Here is a 13,591-nt window from a genome sequence, read left to right on the forward strand (position 1 = left end):
ATCTATGAAACTGACAGGTTTGTGATGCACAGATTGAGCAAATACTGGGCTACAGTATAAATATGAACCACATTACCAAGTGACAGATGAAAATACTGTAAGGTTTAATTGAAAACCATTGCTATAAACAGTGTTGGGGAAAGTTACTTTTAAAAGTAATGCTTACAATATTGTGTTACTCCCTAAAAAAGTAACTAATTGTGTTACTTAGTTACTTTTTGTGGAAATAATGCCTTATGTTACTTTTGCATTAGTTTTTCTCATCTTGGGCTGGGCTCGCTTGTTTGTACTTTTAAATTCTAGATAAAAGACTTATATATAATACTTATCAAGTGAATCTTCAGAGAAAACTTTAGGCACAGTGTGTTGTTTTGATAATTTTATCCATATATTTTACTTTCTTAGGGCCAGATTTAACGGCTTGCACCAGTGCAAACCCTCTTCTGGCATTAAAAAACTACTGTCAGGATTTACTAAATGAATGCTGTCATTATCATGTGATCTACCAGCATTCACTGGCATTCTATAATCCTCTCAAATGACCTCATGGGGTAGTAAAGTATTCATTGTATGCACACTTCACAATGTCGTCAGAAGCATTAGGTCATCCAGGTACTTTTTGTGGTTACTTTCTTTTGTCACATACTGTTTTTTGCAACATACTGTAATATATAGTAGGGAAGTATTCGATTTTAGATGCAGCTTAGGGCTTTTCACGTCGCACTTAAAGGGATAGTTCACCCAAAAATAAAAATTCTGTCATAATTTACTCATCCTCATGTTGTTCAAAACGTGTAAGACTTTCATTCATCTTCGGAACACAAATTAACATCTCTTTGATGAATTCTGAGTGATTTCTATCCTCCCGTTGACAGTCTATGCAATTTGCCCCATTATCACCAGTAAGCATAGTCGTTTCATTCTTACCTTTATAGTCTGTTAAAATTCATTCAGTATAAACTTTATAGTACAGTTGGCAATATATAATATATAGATGTGCAATGTAAGAGCCTTTTTGTAAACATGATGCATACTGCGTTCATCCAATCAATGACAATGCAAACACACAAAGTACGTTAACCCAAGGTTTAGGAATGTTCAGTGTGAAATGTCAGCTTATGAATACTATGATTAATTTTTAACCCTGGGTAAATTATGAGCAGTGTGAAAGGTGAAGCAAATAACCCAGGATACTGTTTACCCAGAGTTCAGAATGACCCAGGGTTAAAATTTACAAGTGTCAAAAGCCATGGTGAGTGTGGTCCACTCAGATCTGTCTCATGTAAGCAGTAGCACAAAAAAAAAAAAAAAAAAAAAAACAATAAAACAGGTAAATGAGTTATTTTCATTTTCACAGTTTCTATTACTTCTTTTGGTGAGAAGAATTTATGTATGATCATAAATGACTGCCTTTTGTATCTAGATAATAAACTTTAACAACTGGTTTGTATGTGGTATACTTGATGTTTATTAAACAAATTGTATATATACTGTATATACATGTGTATATAATTCAGAAAACAACCTATCTAGACTATCAAAGCTTAAATATTGCTTTCTAGAGGTGTCTTTCTAAAGATTTGTGTTAGTGTTGTTTCTTCTGTTTTTATGATGACTTGTCCAGTATCATGGAGAGTACATTCAGGTCTGACTCTTCCAGATCATTCTCAAGCAGATCAAGCTCTTGCAGCTGGTTGGGATTTGATTTCAGAGCTTCGGTCAGTACCATCACACCTTCATGTGTAACATTACAGTTGGACAACCTGAAGAGAGCAGAGTGGATTTGTTAGCACAGGTCAGTGGTTTGCTGTTACTACTTAGTTTAACAGTTGAATGGTTTTGGATCTAATATTGCATTACATAAGATTTTTCCAGACATTTACCTCAGCTTCTCTAGTCTACAATGAGGATTCTGCAGTCCGACACAGAGCTTCTTCACACCCGAGTCTTGTAGATCATTAATACTCAGATCCAGATCTGTCAGACTGGAGGTCTTTGAGCTGAGAGCTGAAGCCAGAGCAGTGCAACTTTTCACTGTTATTCCACATTTTTCCAACCTGAGAAAGAAATTCATTGTATACACTGTTCCAACTTTATTAAATATAAATGTTCACTGATTTCTATATATTAACCTCAGTGTTTTCAGTCTACAGTTTGGATCATGAAGAACTGCAGACAGCAGCTCCACTCCCTGATCTCCAGGTCTGTTGTTGCCCAGGTCCAGCTCTCTCAGATGAGTGTTTGACCTCAGAGCTGAAGTAAGAGATCCACAGCCTTCTGTTTTAAATTTGCAGCATGAAAGCCTGTCGAAAGAAAGTACAAACATTCTTAACTCTCCTGTGTATTTGATTGACTTGATGCAGTGACAGAGTTGTTAATTGTCCTACAAGGCTGTAAAGAGTACATTTAGTAGCACCAAGAAACTTTCAAGGGTAGAAAAGCATTCTTGTAATGAGTTGTGTGTTGTTGTTTTTTTCATGGGCATTAGGGTTAGAATTAATTTTTAATAACTGTACATAACTGCTAAAATGTAAGCATTTATTTAGGATTGAGGGTAATAGTTAAAGGGGTCTTGAACTGAGAATTAAAATTTTCCTTGATCTTTTGACAGTTATGGTCATTATACTATAAAACTGTCCTGTAAGTTTAAAAAAAACTAAACAGCTTTTTTTTTTAAGGCAAAGCCAGAAAATGACAGGATCTGAAAAGTGTGGACTTATGACGTCATAGTGCCATGAAAGACCACCTCTTTAGAAGGTCAAAGACTACATCTACATCACCGGCCCCGCCAAATGGCGTGTTAGTGAATAGTGACATTAGGTGCGTTTACATGGAGCATTGTATTCGGTTTAAAAGTCCAATCTGAATGTAAATGCTCCATATAAACACCACGATTGGAATAAAAATGCCCAAACCGAATTAAATTGTAATCGGTTTGAGAGGGGTGGGATAAACCTTTCTATAACCTGAACAAAATAAAAATTCTGCCATGTAAACGAGTTAAACTGATTACTTTTTGTCTACGTCATCACGTCAAGAAGTCGGGGGTCGTCAGAATGCACAATTGTGGCGGCAAAATTAAACTGGAGTAAAATAAAAACAAAACATTTATTAAATACACTGAAAGAACTCATCACTACAGAAGAATCATTACTACAGACTTTCATCCACACACTTCTGCTTTTTGGAGGAGGGAGGGGTAGTATTGAGATGCTCCTAGTTGCACAGCCACCAAAAAGGTAAGCTTCCTGCACCTGTCTTTTCCTCATACCTTCCTGAAGTAATAGGCTATGTTACAACTTCATGCTGTTGCTTGATTAAGAGCAACACTTAGTTTACACATAAAAATAATGGAGCTCTATGTTGACAGGAATACAAGGCAGTAAACAGGACAAAAACTAATGTGCGCATGTCACAAAGTCATTCCAGTTGAAAGCGCTGGCACATGTAAACACCATATCGGATTAGATAATGTCTCATGTAAACAGTCTACAGTCCATACAGCCTAGCTTGGATAAGAGCAGGGAAAGCAGCGATAACCCTCTTACGGTAAACAGAACAGAACCAACATAAATGTATTGCAGATATCATTAATGTTCAATAATTTAATGTACAATGTAATTAAAGAAATTAGTCTGATCCAAAGGAGAAACAGAAGGCCAAATCCCGACTGGACGAGGGGTGGAGCTGGGGATGGAGGAGGGTAATTAATTAGCTCTGGAGTAATAATGATAACACTGATGGACCATATATATGGATGCTCTGATAGGCATCGTATTCCTATAGGTAGAAGTGGATCAGCTGAGAGTCAGCTGATGCGAGCTTGACTGATGTGACCTGCTAGATCTAATGCTATGCTTGATATTTGTTAAGCACTGATTTGAATATTGAATGGGAGAGTACAGTAATCCCTATGCTTATTCTCCAGTGTCTATTGATGTTTATGTCACTATTACTTTGGCCTTGAACATTCAACCTTAATGCTTGTAAACAAAATACTTAATGGTGATTAATGGTGAATCTACAAGTATTCAGAATCATCTTGCCTCAGGATCTCCAGTTTACAGCGAGGATGATGCAGTCCAACAGAGAACAGCATCACACCGGAGTCTTGGAGCTCATTGTTTCTTAGAGAGAGTTCTTTCAGGTTTGAATCTGTTTTAGTACTGAAGCCAATGCTGCACAACTTTTGTGTGTTATATTACAGTTGTTTAATCTGTTAATAAAGCAATTTAAGACTCTCATTAAGTCATTATTAACTTAAAATAATTGCTCAGTTCAGTATATGTGCTTTTTTTATGTTATAACTCACTTCAGTATTTCCAGTGCACACTGAACTTTCTCCAGAGAAGCACAGAGATGTTTCACTCCTGAATCTCTTATGTCGTTCCAGCTCAAGTCCAGCACTTTCAGTTGTGAAGGATTTAAACTCAAAGCTGAGCTCAGGAAAACACAGCCTGCTTCTGTTACTCCACAGTTCTTCAGACTACAGAGAAGAGAAAATACATATGTTGTCTCAATCTACTGGCAAAAATCCATGGTGCACAATAAAGGACTCATTTATGTGTTTTAAGTGATAACAACCTACTTTAAAGATTGCAGTCTGCACTCTGTGTCCTGTAGTCCAGCAGTGAGACTTATAAAAGCTTCATACTCTTGCTGATTGTTTGGATCATTTGGATTTATGCGGAACCATTTCTTCATTCTGAAGTGAGAAACATTTAATTAAATGTCTACAGATGTAAATTGTATTTTGTATTTGTAATGTAATGTTGTAATATTTAACATTACTCTAAGCATACATTGGTGCAGCGTAGCATGATTTCTTTGCTCCAACACTGAGTATTTCTACTCCTGAGTCCTGCAGGTTGTTGTGACTCAGATCCAGCTCTCTCACACTGGATTTTGATGAAAGCAGCGTAGACAGCATTATACAGCCTACTTCTGTGATATTACAGTCATGCAGCCTGGAAGAGTAAAAAAAAAGATTGTCATGTTTTTTTTTTTTTTTTTTTTTTGCTGTTTCATTATATATTAACAATTTGTTGCACTCACACACACATAATAAATTACAAAAAGTTCTCACCGGGCCTTTGTAGACAGCTTGATCACAGGATATAGCCAGATAAGTAATGCATCTGATCTACCATATTTACGTAGTTCAAACTCATCAAACTTCTCATCTGATGTCATTATAATGAACAATAGAGCAAAACCAAGTTCTTGGGACCGGATGTCTTCAACTTTTCCTGAGATAATGTACTTTTGGATTTCATCATTTAGAGACTGATCATTGAGTTCATTTAAACAGTGGAACAGAAGGATACTCTTTTCTGGACAACAGGTTTTTATCTTTTCCTTGAGATACTCAGTAGTTTCCATTGTGCCCTGGGGAATGATTGTTCTTTTCTTAAAAAATCTTTCTAGGAGACCCTGATTTGACTCCATCGAAAGTCCCATGAGAAAGCGAAGAAAGAGATCAAGATGTCCATTTTTACTTTCTAAAGTTTTATTAACTGCACATTTGAGTATGATTGGCACTGTCACATTAATTTCTGATTCTTTTACTTCACCTTCTACAAGCACATTTTTGCCACTGTTGTGGAAGGAGAGATGCACATATAAAGCCGCTAGATGTTCCTGAATGCTCAGATGAACAAAGCAGAAGACTTTCCCCTGATACCAGCCAAACTCCTCTCTGAAGATCTGAGTGCACAATCCTGAGTACACTGATGCTTCTGTCACATCAATGCCACACTCTCTCAGGTCTTCCTCATAGAAGATCACATTGCCTCTTTCCAGTTGCTCGTATGCCAGTTTCCCCAGTTTGAAAATCATTTCTTTATCTTTGTCTTCCTTTTCAGTATACTTTGTGTTTTTGATGCTAATCTGAGCCATCAGGAAGTGTGTATACATTTGAGTGAGAGTCTTGGGAATCTCTCCACTCTCTGCTTCGCTCAACATCTTCTCTAGAACAGTGGCTGAGATCCAGCAGAACACTGGGATGTGGCACATGATGTCGAGGCTCCTTGATGACTTCAGGTGTGAGATGATTGTATTGGCCAGACTCTGATCACTGATTCTCTTCCTGAAGTATTCCTCCTTCTGTGGCTCATTGAAGCCTCGTACCTCTGTCACTCGATGGACACACTCAGAGGGGACGAGATCAGCTGCTGCTGGTCTGGAGGTGATCCAGATGAGAGCAGAGGGAAGCAGATTCCCTGCAATGAGGTTCATCAGCAGCACCTCCACTGAGGCTGATTCACTTACATCACACAACCTCACATCGCTCTGAAAATCCAGAGACAGACGACACTCGTCCAGACCATCAAAGATGAACAACACTTTATTTTTGTCACTGGATATTTCCATTTCTTTTGTTTCAGGGAAAAAGACATGAAGAAGATCAGAAAGACTGAGTATTTTGTCCTTCATCAGATTGAGCTCTCTGAAAGGAAGTGGAAATATGAGCTGGACGTCCTGATTCTCTTTCCCTTCAGCCCAGTCCAGGATGAACTTCTGCACAGAGACTGTTTTTCCAATGCCAGCGACTCCCTTTGTCAGCACAGTTCTGATGGGTTTGTCTTGTCCAGGTAAATGTCTAAAGATGTCGTTGCATTTGATTGGTATTGTTGCTCCTTCTGCAGTCTTTAATGTTTTTTCAATCCTTTTAATTTCATGCTCATTACTGATCTCTCCATTCTCACCCTCTGTGATGTAGAGATCGGTGTAGATCTCATTCAGGAGTGTTGGGTTTCTTTGCTTTGCCAGGCCTTCAAAAATGTACTGATGCTTCATTTTCATGTCAGATTTTAATTTTTGGTGGATCTCTGGATCAGGAGTTTGAGCATCATGTCTGTAAAAATATAATCTTTACATAAGCAAATAATAAAACTACAGAGCTGTAGGCTATTTATATTGTTGTGTAAACTAAGTGGAAACTTTTTTCATAATATTCAAACAATATTCATTAATTTATTACAGATAAATATCTTAAACACTATGATATCATGTGTTTTCTCTTTTGTAATCTCTAATATATATTTGCCAATTTAATTAAATTGCTTTTTCTACCAATGAAGACTGACTTCTGTATACAAAATGCAAGAGTGATGATTCTCATAAACAAGATACAGTACTCAATAATTGAATAATGGCTTAAATTTTGTTATTTATCAGTTTTCAAAAACATAAACTTGTCACTTGAACAATGAGGAAGTCAGAGATGCCCTGCTTTCTAAAACCCTGCAGCAGGTGAGAGTTAACATCAAATCATCTGTACTCATCCTTATTCACTGCAAATGACATGGTGAGTCATAAGATCCCCCTCTCTGAACTATGAAGCACAGTAAGTGCACTTCTCAACGCTAACAGGTGGAATGGTGTGCTGTGAAACCAGATCTTTGGTGTAGTAGATTTTTTTAACTCTTAAATGAATTGGGATTTGTATGGCAAAATATGTGTATTGCAAACTGTGCTTAATGAAGACATTTCTGTGTGGAGTTCTGCAGAATATTTAGGAATTAAAAAAGGAAAGAAGTAAAAACAGGTAAAGAGTAGGTTTAAGAATAAAGTTTTAAAATGCGCCTTTGATTTGAGAAATGAAGTAATGGTTTGAGATTAATAGGATCAGTTTTAGTGTGAGGGATTGAGGAAAAACAAACATTCACAAACAAAACGTTTTTTATTGCTGTACGGCTTTTTTATTATCACAGCTATACCGTGTGTAAACGAAAAGATAAATAGATATACCTTTGCTCAAACAGAGAAATTCCACCATTTAAATAAATTGGTATTTTCCTTGATTGGTCACTTTTCAGGGACAAAACAATGGGATCAGGGGAATGTGATCTTGCCAAAGAACTGAAAAAGACAACATAATACATTTCACCATTGGATAATAATGATTATGTTCTTGCATGTAAAAGTTGATGTCTTTAACTGTCATGTTGTGTTCGGGTCATTTTGGCCCGGAGAGGATTTTCCCGTACCTGAAAATGCTAGTTAGTGTTGTCGCATTGGACTAAAATTTAGTCCAATGAAGTTGTTAGACTACTTACCCAGAATCAAACAAATAATAATAATAAATTAAAAAAAACATTTAGACTACTTACACAGAGTCTAACAAATTAAAACATTGTGGTGTTCCAGGTCAGAAATGACTGGCCTACAAAAAATTGCTTATAAAATTTCTCATTATGCAACATTATCACTAAATATTGAATTCAGTCTGTTTGTCAGCTTGTTTTCTTTCAAATGGGACAGGTTTTATATTTATTTTTGGAATTGATCGATCGTAGGCCTTATTTATCTGAGCTTATGTACCTCTGTTTTTGAGTGGATTTTGTAAATTTTACATAAACATATATAAAAAAAAAATTACACTGTTTATCACACTAGTGTGCTTTCATGTTTAAGCAGGATTTTTTTTTTATGTTTTTATTTTAGTTTTTATTGTAACCACACATGTATGCACACTCACATACATACTCAGACACACACGTTAATTTACACAAACAAACCATTTTGAGTATGACAGGCTTTCTTTTGTACAGAGATAACCTTTATCCTCAGATCAGTGAGGCTCAGATCAATGAGGCCACGATCAATCAGTTTTAAAAAAATAAATACAAAACCTGTCCTAATTTAAAGAAAACTAGTTGACAAAAAAAAAAAAAAATAATAAAATCCAATATTTGCTATTTAAATAGCGTAACAAGTTATTTATAAGTTATTTTTCTGCAGGCCGGTCATTTTTGACCGGGAACACAAAGTGTGACTTTGTGCCATTTTGTAATAAATAAAAACAAGATAAAACCATTTCAAAACAAATTTCCTGTTTAAACATTAAATCACATTAGTGTGATAAACAGTGCAACATTTTTTTTTTTTAATGTAAAATTGACAAAATTATCCACAAATAACTCCTTTTTTTAAACAAAAACTGAGGTACATACAGTAAGCTCAGATAAATAAGGCCTATGATCGACCAGTTCCAGAAAATAAATATAAAACCTGTCCTAATTGAAAGAAAACAAGGCGACAAAAACATGGAATCCAATATTTGGTGTTAAGGTAGCATAACAAGAGATTTATAAGCAATTTTTTGCAGGCCGGTCATTTTTGACTGGGAACACCATAAGTGATTTGTTAAGTGCTGTACTATAATATTTGCAAGCTAAATTGTATTTTTAGCTGCCTCATAAAGTGGCAAAATCATCAAAGCAATGCTGTAACATAAAAAATAAAAATAGTTCTATTTACCTCTGATCAAACAGAGAACCGTGAATTGGCATTTTCATTGATTTGTCACTCTTCATGGATAGAACACTGGGGACAGGTGAATCTGATCTCTCCAAAGAACTAAAAAAGACAACATAATACATATCACCACTTGATAACAATGATTATGTTCTTGCAAGTAAAAGACCATGTCGTCAAGATTTTTTAAGTGCTGTACTGTAACATTTGCAAGCTAAATTGTATTTTTAGCTGCCTCATATTAGTGGCAAAATCATCAAAGCAATGCTGTAACATAAAAAATAAAAAAATAGTTCTATTTACCTCTGATCAAACAGAGACTCTCCATTTTTCAAATGAATTGGCATTTTCATTGATTTGTCACTCTTCATGGATAAAACACTGGGGACAGGTGAATGTGATCTCTCCCGCTGAACACTGTCAGATACAACATAATCCATCTTCAGAGTTTAAAGCAACATCACTTTCACTCAGATTATTTGTCAGTGTAATGTCAGTGTAATGTCAGTGTAATGAAATGTGTAATGACTGTCAGTGTAATGAAATGTAATTAGCTATGCTAGGTTATAAGCAGTATAATTGAATCTCCAACTTTAAACTGAGTCTGTTTTAACTGAATTTGCTTTGATCTGTCACTTAAGCATATACATATAAAGAATATGCTTCTTTATAATAATTTATATCTGATTCATTAATTTCATACATGTACAAATAATCAAAAACTAGCTCACCTTTTCTTTCCATCACAAGTGTTGTGATAATTAGTGTCTTCTTCAGCATTCATTATGATGTTTGTGTTTTCCTAACTGCTGAACAGATTTATTATAAAGTCAAATAAAGACAAAAAAAAAAAAAAAAAAAAAAACTTTTACTCTCTCAAAGGCTTCAACGGCTTTATGAAATCAAATGACTGGGAATGAGGAAGAAAACAATGAAGGATAGGACTAAAACTGTCTTCAGAATCTGGTTTAACTGGTTCATGAGTTGTTGGTGAAGTACCTTCCTGGTTTAGTTATATAGTAAAACTTTACAATAATCTTTCATTAGTTAACAACTTTAGTTAACATGAACTACGAACATAGGCTATATTAATCTTAATGTTAAATTCAATGTTTACTAATACATTATTAAATTCAAAAGTTGTAATTTGTTAACATTAGTTAGTGCACTGTGAACTAACATATAAACACTGAATGACTATTTGTATTAAATAACTTTAGTTCGTGTTATTATAGTTAACAAATTATTGTAAAATGTTACCAGTTATATAGTTCTCATAAGTTCAGGTTGTGTAAGGCTGGCTTTGACTGTCTGACTAAACATAAATACACAAATTTTGTGATCATAATATAAGTTGTAGTGGAAGCATAGAGTTTATTTTGTGCATTTAAAATCTTGATTCTGCAAATAATATAACTGAAAAGCTTATACAGTGTCAAATGTATTTTAACTGATTTATCTTGCCTAATGTAATCTATTCAACATTCTTCTCTCAGTCTGCATTTGTTCTTACCATGTGTGCTCTGGATTCCACTCAAACAACAGAATGATTATGTTTTCTTTTTCTCACTGCTTACCTGCTCTGTGAAGGTGGAGCTAAATCTTCTATGAAATGGACAGGTTTGTGATTCATCAGCCTAAGACAAATTGAGGAGATACTGATTGAGCAGATTTATCTGATACTTGAGCAGATAAATATGAACCACATTACCAAGTGACAGATGAATCTGTACCAAAATACTGTAAAGTTTGATTGAGAACCATTGTGTGGTAATGTTGCTATGGAGACTGCAGTATTAGTTTATTAAGCAATGTTCTACCAAAGACTATTAGAATAACACGTCAATGCGCAATATTGCGGAATAAGTCCCGCCTTCTAAATAAGAGGCAATCACCGATTGGTAAAGTCATCGCATCACTGCAGCGGCCGTTAGATATCGCGCGCCTCTGAAATGAGATGTGAAACGCGCATTTAGGACTGCGCATTGATCTAGCCTGAAAAATACAGTTGTTGTTTTTTTGTCATGATTCGAGCATTTAGAAACAAAATTTATGAGGCAGTTGTCAGATTTCTTCGGCGATTTCAAATATGAAATTTAATCAAAAGCTTGGCAAACAGCTTTGGAGAATTTGATGTTTCCCCATTTAAAGAGATAGGAGCTGCACTTGAATGCCCCTAGAGGCGTTTAAAATATGGCCGCCGAGTGAAATGACTTGTCTTAAGCCACGCACACGACTAGCTAAAATTCTAAGACTGAACTGAACACATATACCGATTGTTTCCTGCGACTGAAGCAGATTTAAATACTTACACATGGAATTTAAACACCAACTGTAATCGCAGACTGAACGCAACTGGCTCTGACTGGACGCGTTTGAGCGCGATCAATTTACAGTATCAATTTACATTCATAATCGGCCTTACAATCGTTAAGTGTGTGCGCGGCTTTAAGCGGAACTCAGTAAGATTTGCGAAGCTCCCCCTACAGGTTCCTTCAGTGAATCACACTGTCGTAAATACTCCTGTAGTTTTGCAAATACAGTACAAGAAATCTCGATGCAGGTGGGTAATTTTCGAAATTGTCTTATAAAGTCATAATATATACATTGTTTTTGAATTACCGTATAGCATTTTGTCACTCTCGCGTGAACGTGAACATGAGGCGAGATTGTGTCGGGTCGGCGCAGCTCAACTTGCAAGTGCTGTTTTCTGGCATAGACGTGCCAGAGGGGGTTAGTGCACACCTCAAACACACCACTATAAGTCAATTAACCATTGTAAGGACTTAGAAAACTATTTATGAAGGTAAAAAAGTTACTTAGTTCTGCTTTAACGATTGTAAGGCCGATTATGAATGTTAATTGATACTTATGACTGATCGCGCTCAAACACGTCCAGTCAGAGCCAGTTGCGTTCAGTCAGTGTTCAAATTCCATGTGTAAGTATTTAAATCTGCTTCAGTCGCAGGAAAAAATCGCTGTATGTTGAGCACAGTCTTAGAATGTTTTAGCTAGTTGTTAAATGTGTGCCCGGCTTTAAAGGGACTTTGGTTCTACTGATGATTTTGTTTATTTTTTTAAATAAATGTTTTTAACAGTTTTTTTCTAAATTTGAAAAATAATGTATTGTTACTGTTTTTATGTGTAATCTTGACTTGATATCTCTCATCCCAGTTCCTGCACTCTAAACCAGAAAGAGAAGGGTTCATGAACTATTTTGAATGGTGAAAAATCAATGTTTCACTTACTTTTGAATGGGGTTATTTTAATAAATTCAGCTATTGTTTTGTCTTGTGACTTGTGACACTCAGACTAAATGTAAACATATTTTATGTAAAATATCTCACTAAATAAAAAATAACATGCATTTTGTATGATCCCTCTTATTTTATTAAAATTATTCACATTTTCACAGATTCTGCAAGTGGTTCAAATACTTTTATTTGCAACTTTTATTTACATACTTTTATTTATAAGACAAAACAAATATATTTGCTCATGAAAGTCTAGACACATTTTTATATAATGTTATGAAGTATATTCGAGTCCTTTAAAATCTAGATAAAGGGTAGATTTGAATACTTATCATGTGAATCTTCAGGCATAACTGTGTCACAGTGTGGTGTTTTGATCATTTTTATGTATATATTTTATTTGTTAATCTTGTGTTGTAAGTATTGTGATGTAATTCATCCTGCAATCATCAATGTCGCTGTTTCAGCATGTTAACCAGCCATGGTGTGCAAAACTCTTCACTTGAGTTTACCTTGACAAGACACTAATGTCTGATTGCTTTACATCTGTATATGATGTACTATTTGCTGTCTTGATAGTAGTTACTGCACAGCAATTTTTTGTTTAATTATTTTTCATTCCCTTGAGGACACTGGTTTCATGCTAGGTGCACAAAACCCCTTAATCGATTTTACCTCAAAGACGTTTAATGGGTGCGATCAGATACACTGACATCACACATATGCAAAGAAGTTAACCCAGGGTTTAGAAATGTACAGTGTGAAATGTCAGTTTATGAATACCCAGGATTAATTGTTAATCCTGGGTAAATTATAAGATGTGTAAAAGGTGAAGCAAGATAGCCCAGGATACCATTTACTCATGGTTTAGAATGACCCAGGGTTAACTGTTAGTGTGAAAAGCCCTACTGACAGCGGTCCACTAAGATCTGTCAATCTCATTGCAAGTAGTAGCGCATACAAATCCCCATAAAAACAGGCAAATAAGTTTTTCATTTTCAGTTTCTACTTCTTTTGAGGCTACTAATGTACATAAATTATTGTGTTTTGTATCTAGTCATAAACTTTACAATTGG

The 13,591-nt window shown here is 35.3% G+C and overlaps 1 protein-coding gene across 1 annotated transcript; it reads right to left on the bottom strand.

The window, feature by feature from the left end:
* Positions 1–1,442: 1,442 nt before the first annotated feature.
* On the bottom strand, positions 1,443–11,526 carry LOC125248279 (NACHT, LRR and PYD domains-containing protein 12-like). The gene is made up of 13 exons (XM_048160000.1): positions 10,839–11,526; positions 9,993–10,070; positions 9,565–9,678; positions 9,265–9,363; positions 7,753–7,863; positions 5,087–6,856; positions 4,803–4,967; positions 4,589–4,705; positions 4,313–4,486; positions 4,047–4,166; positions 2,133–2,303; positions 1,884–2,057; positions 1,443–1,763 (listed from the first exon to the last, which is right to left on the bottom strand). The coding sequence occupies exons 2-13, from the start codon at positions 10,043–10,045 to the stop codon at positions 1,607–1,609; spliced, it is 3,225 nt and encodes a 1,074-aa protein (XP_048015957.1). The 5' UTR covers positions 10,046–10,070; positions 10,839–11,526; the 3' UTR covers positions 1,443–1,606.
* Positions 11,527–13,591: the final 2,065 nt, after the last annotated feature.

This window comes from Megalobrama amblycephala, linkage group LG16 (genome assembly GCF_018812025.1).
Source record: "Megalobrama amblycephala isolate DHTTF-2021 linkage group LG16, ASM1881202v1, whole genome shotgun sequence".
Lineage (NCBI taxonomy): Eukaryota > Metazoa > Chordata > Actinopteri > Cypriniformes > Xenocyprididae > Megalobrama > Megalobrama amblycephala.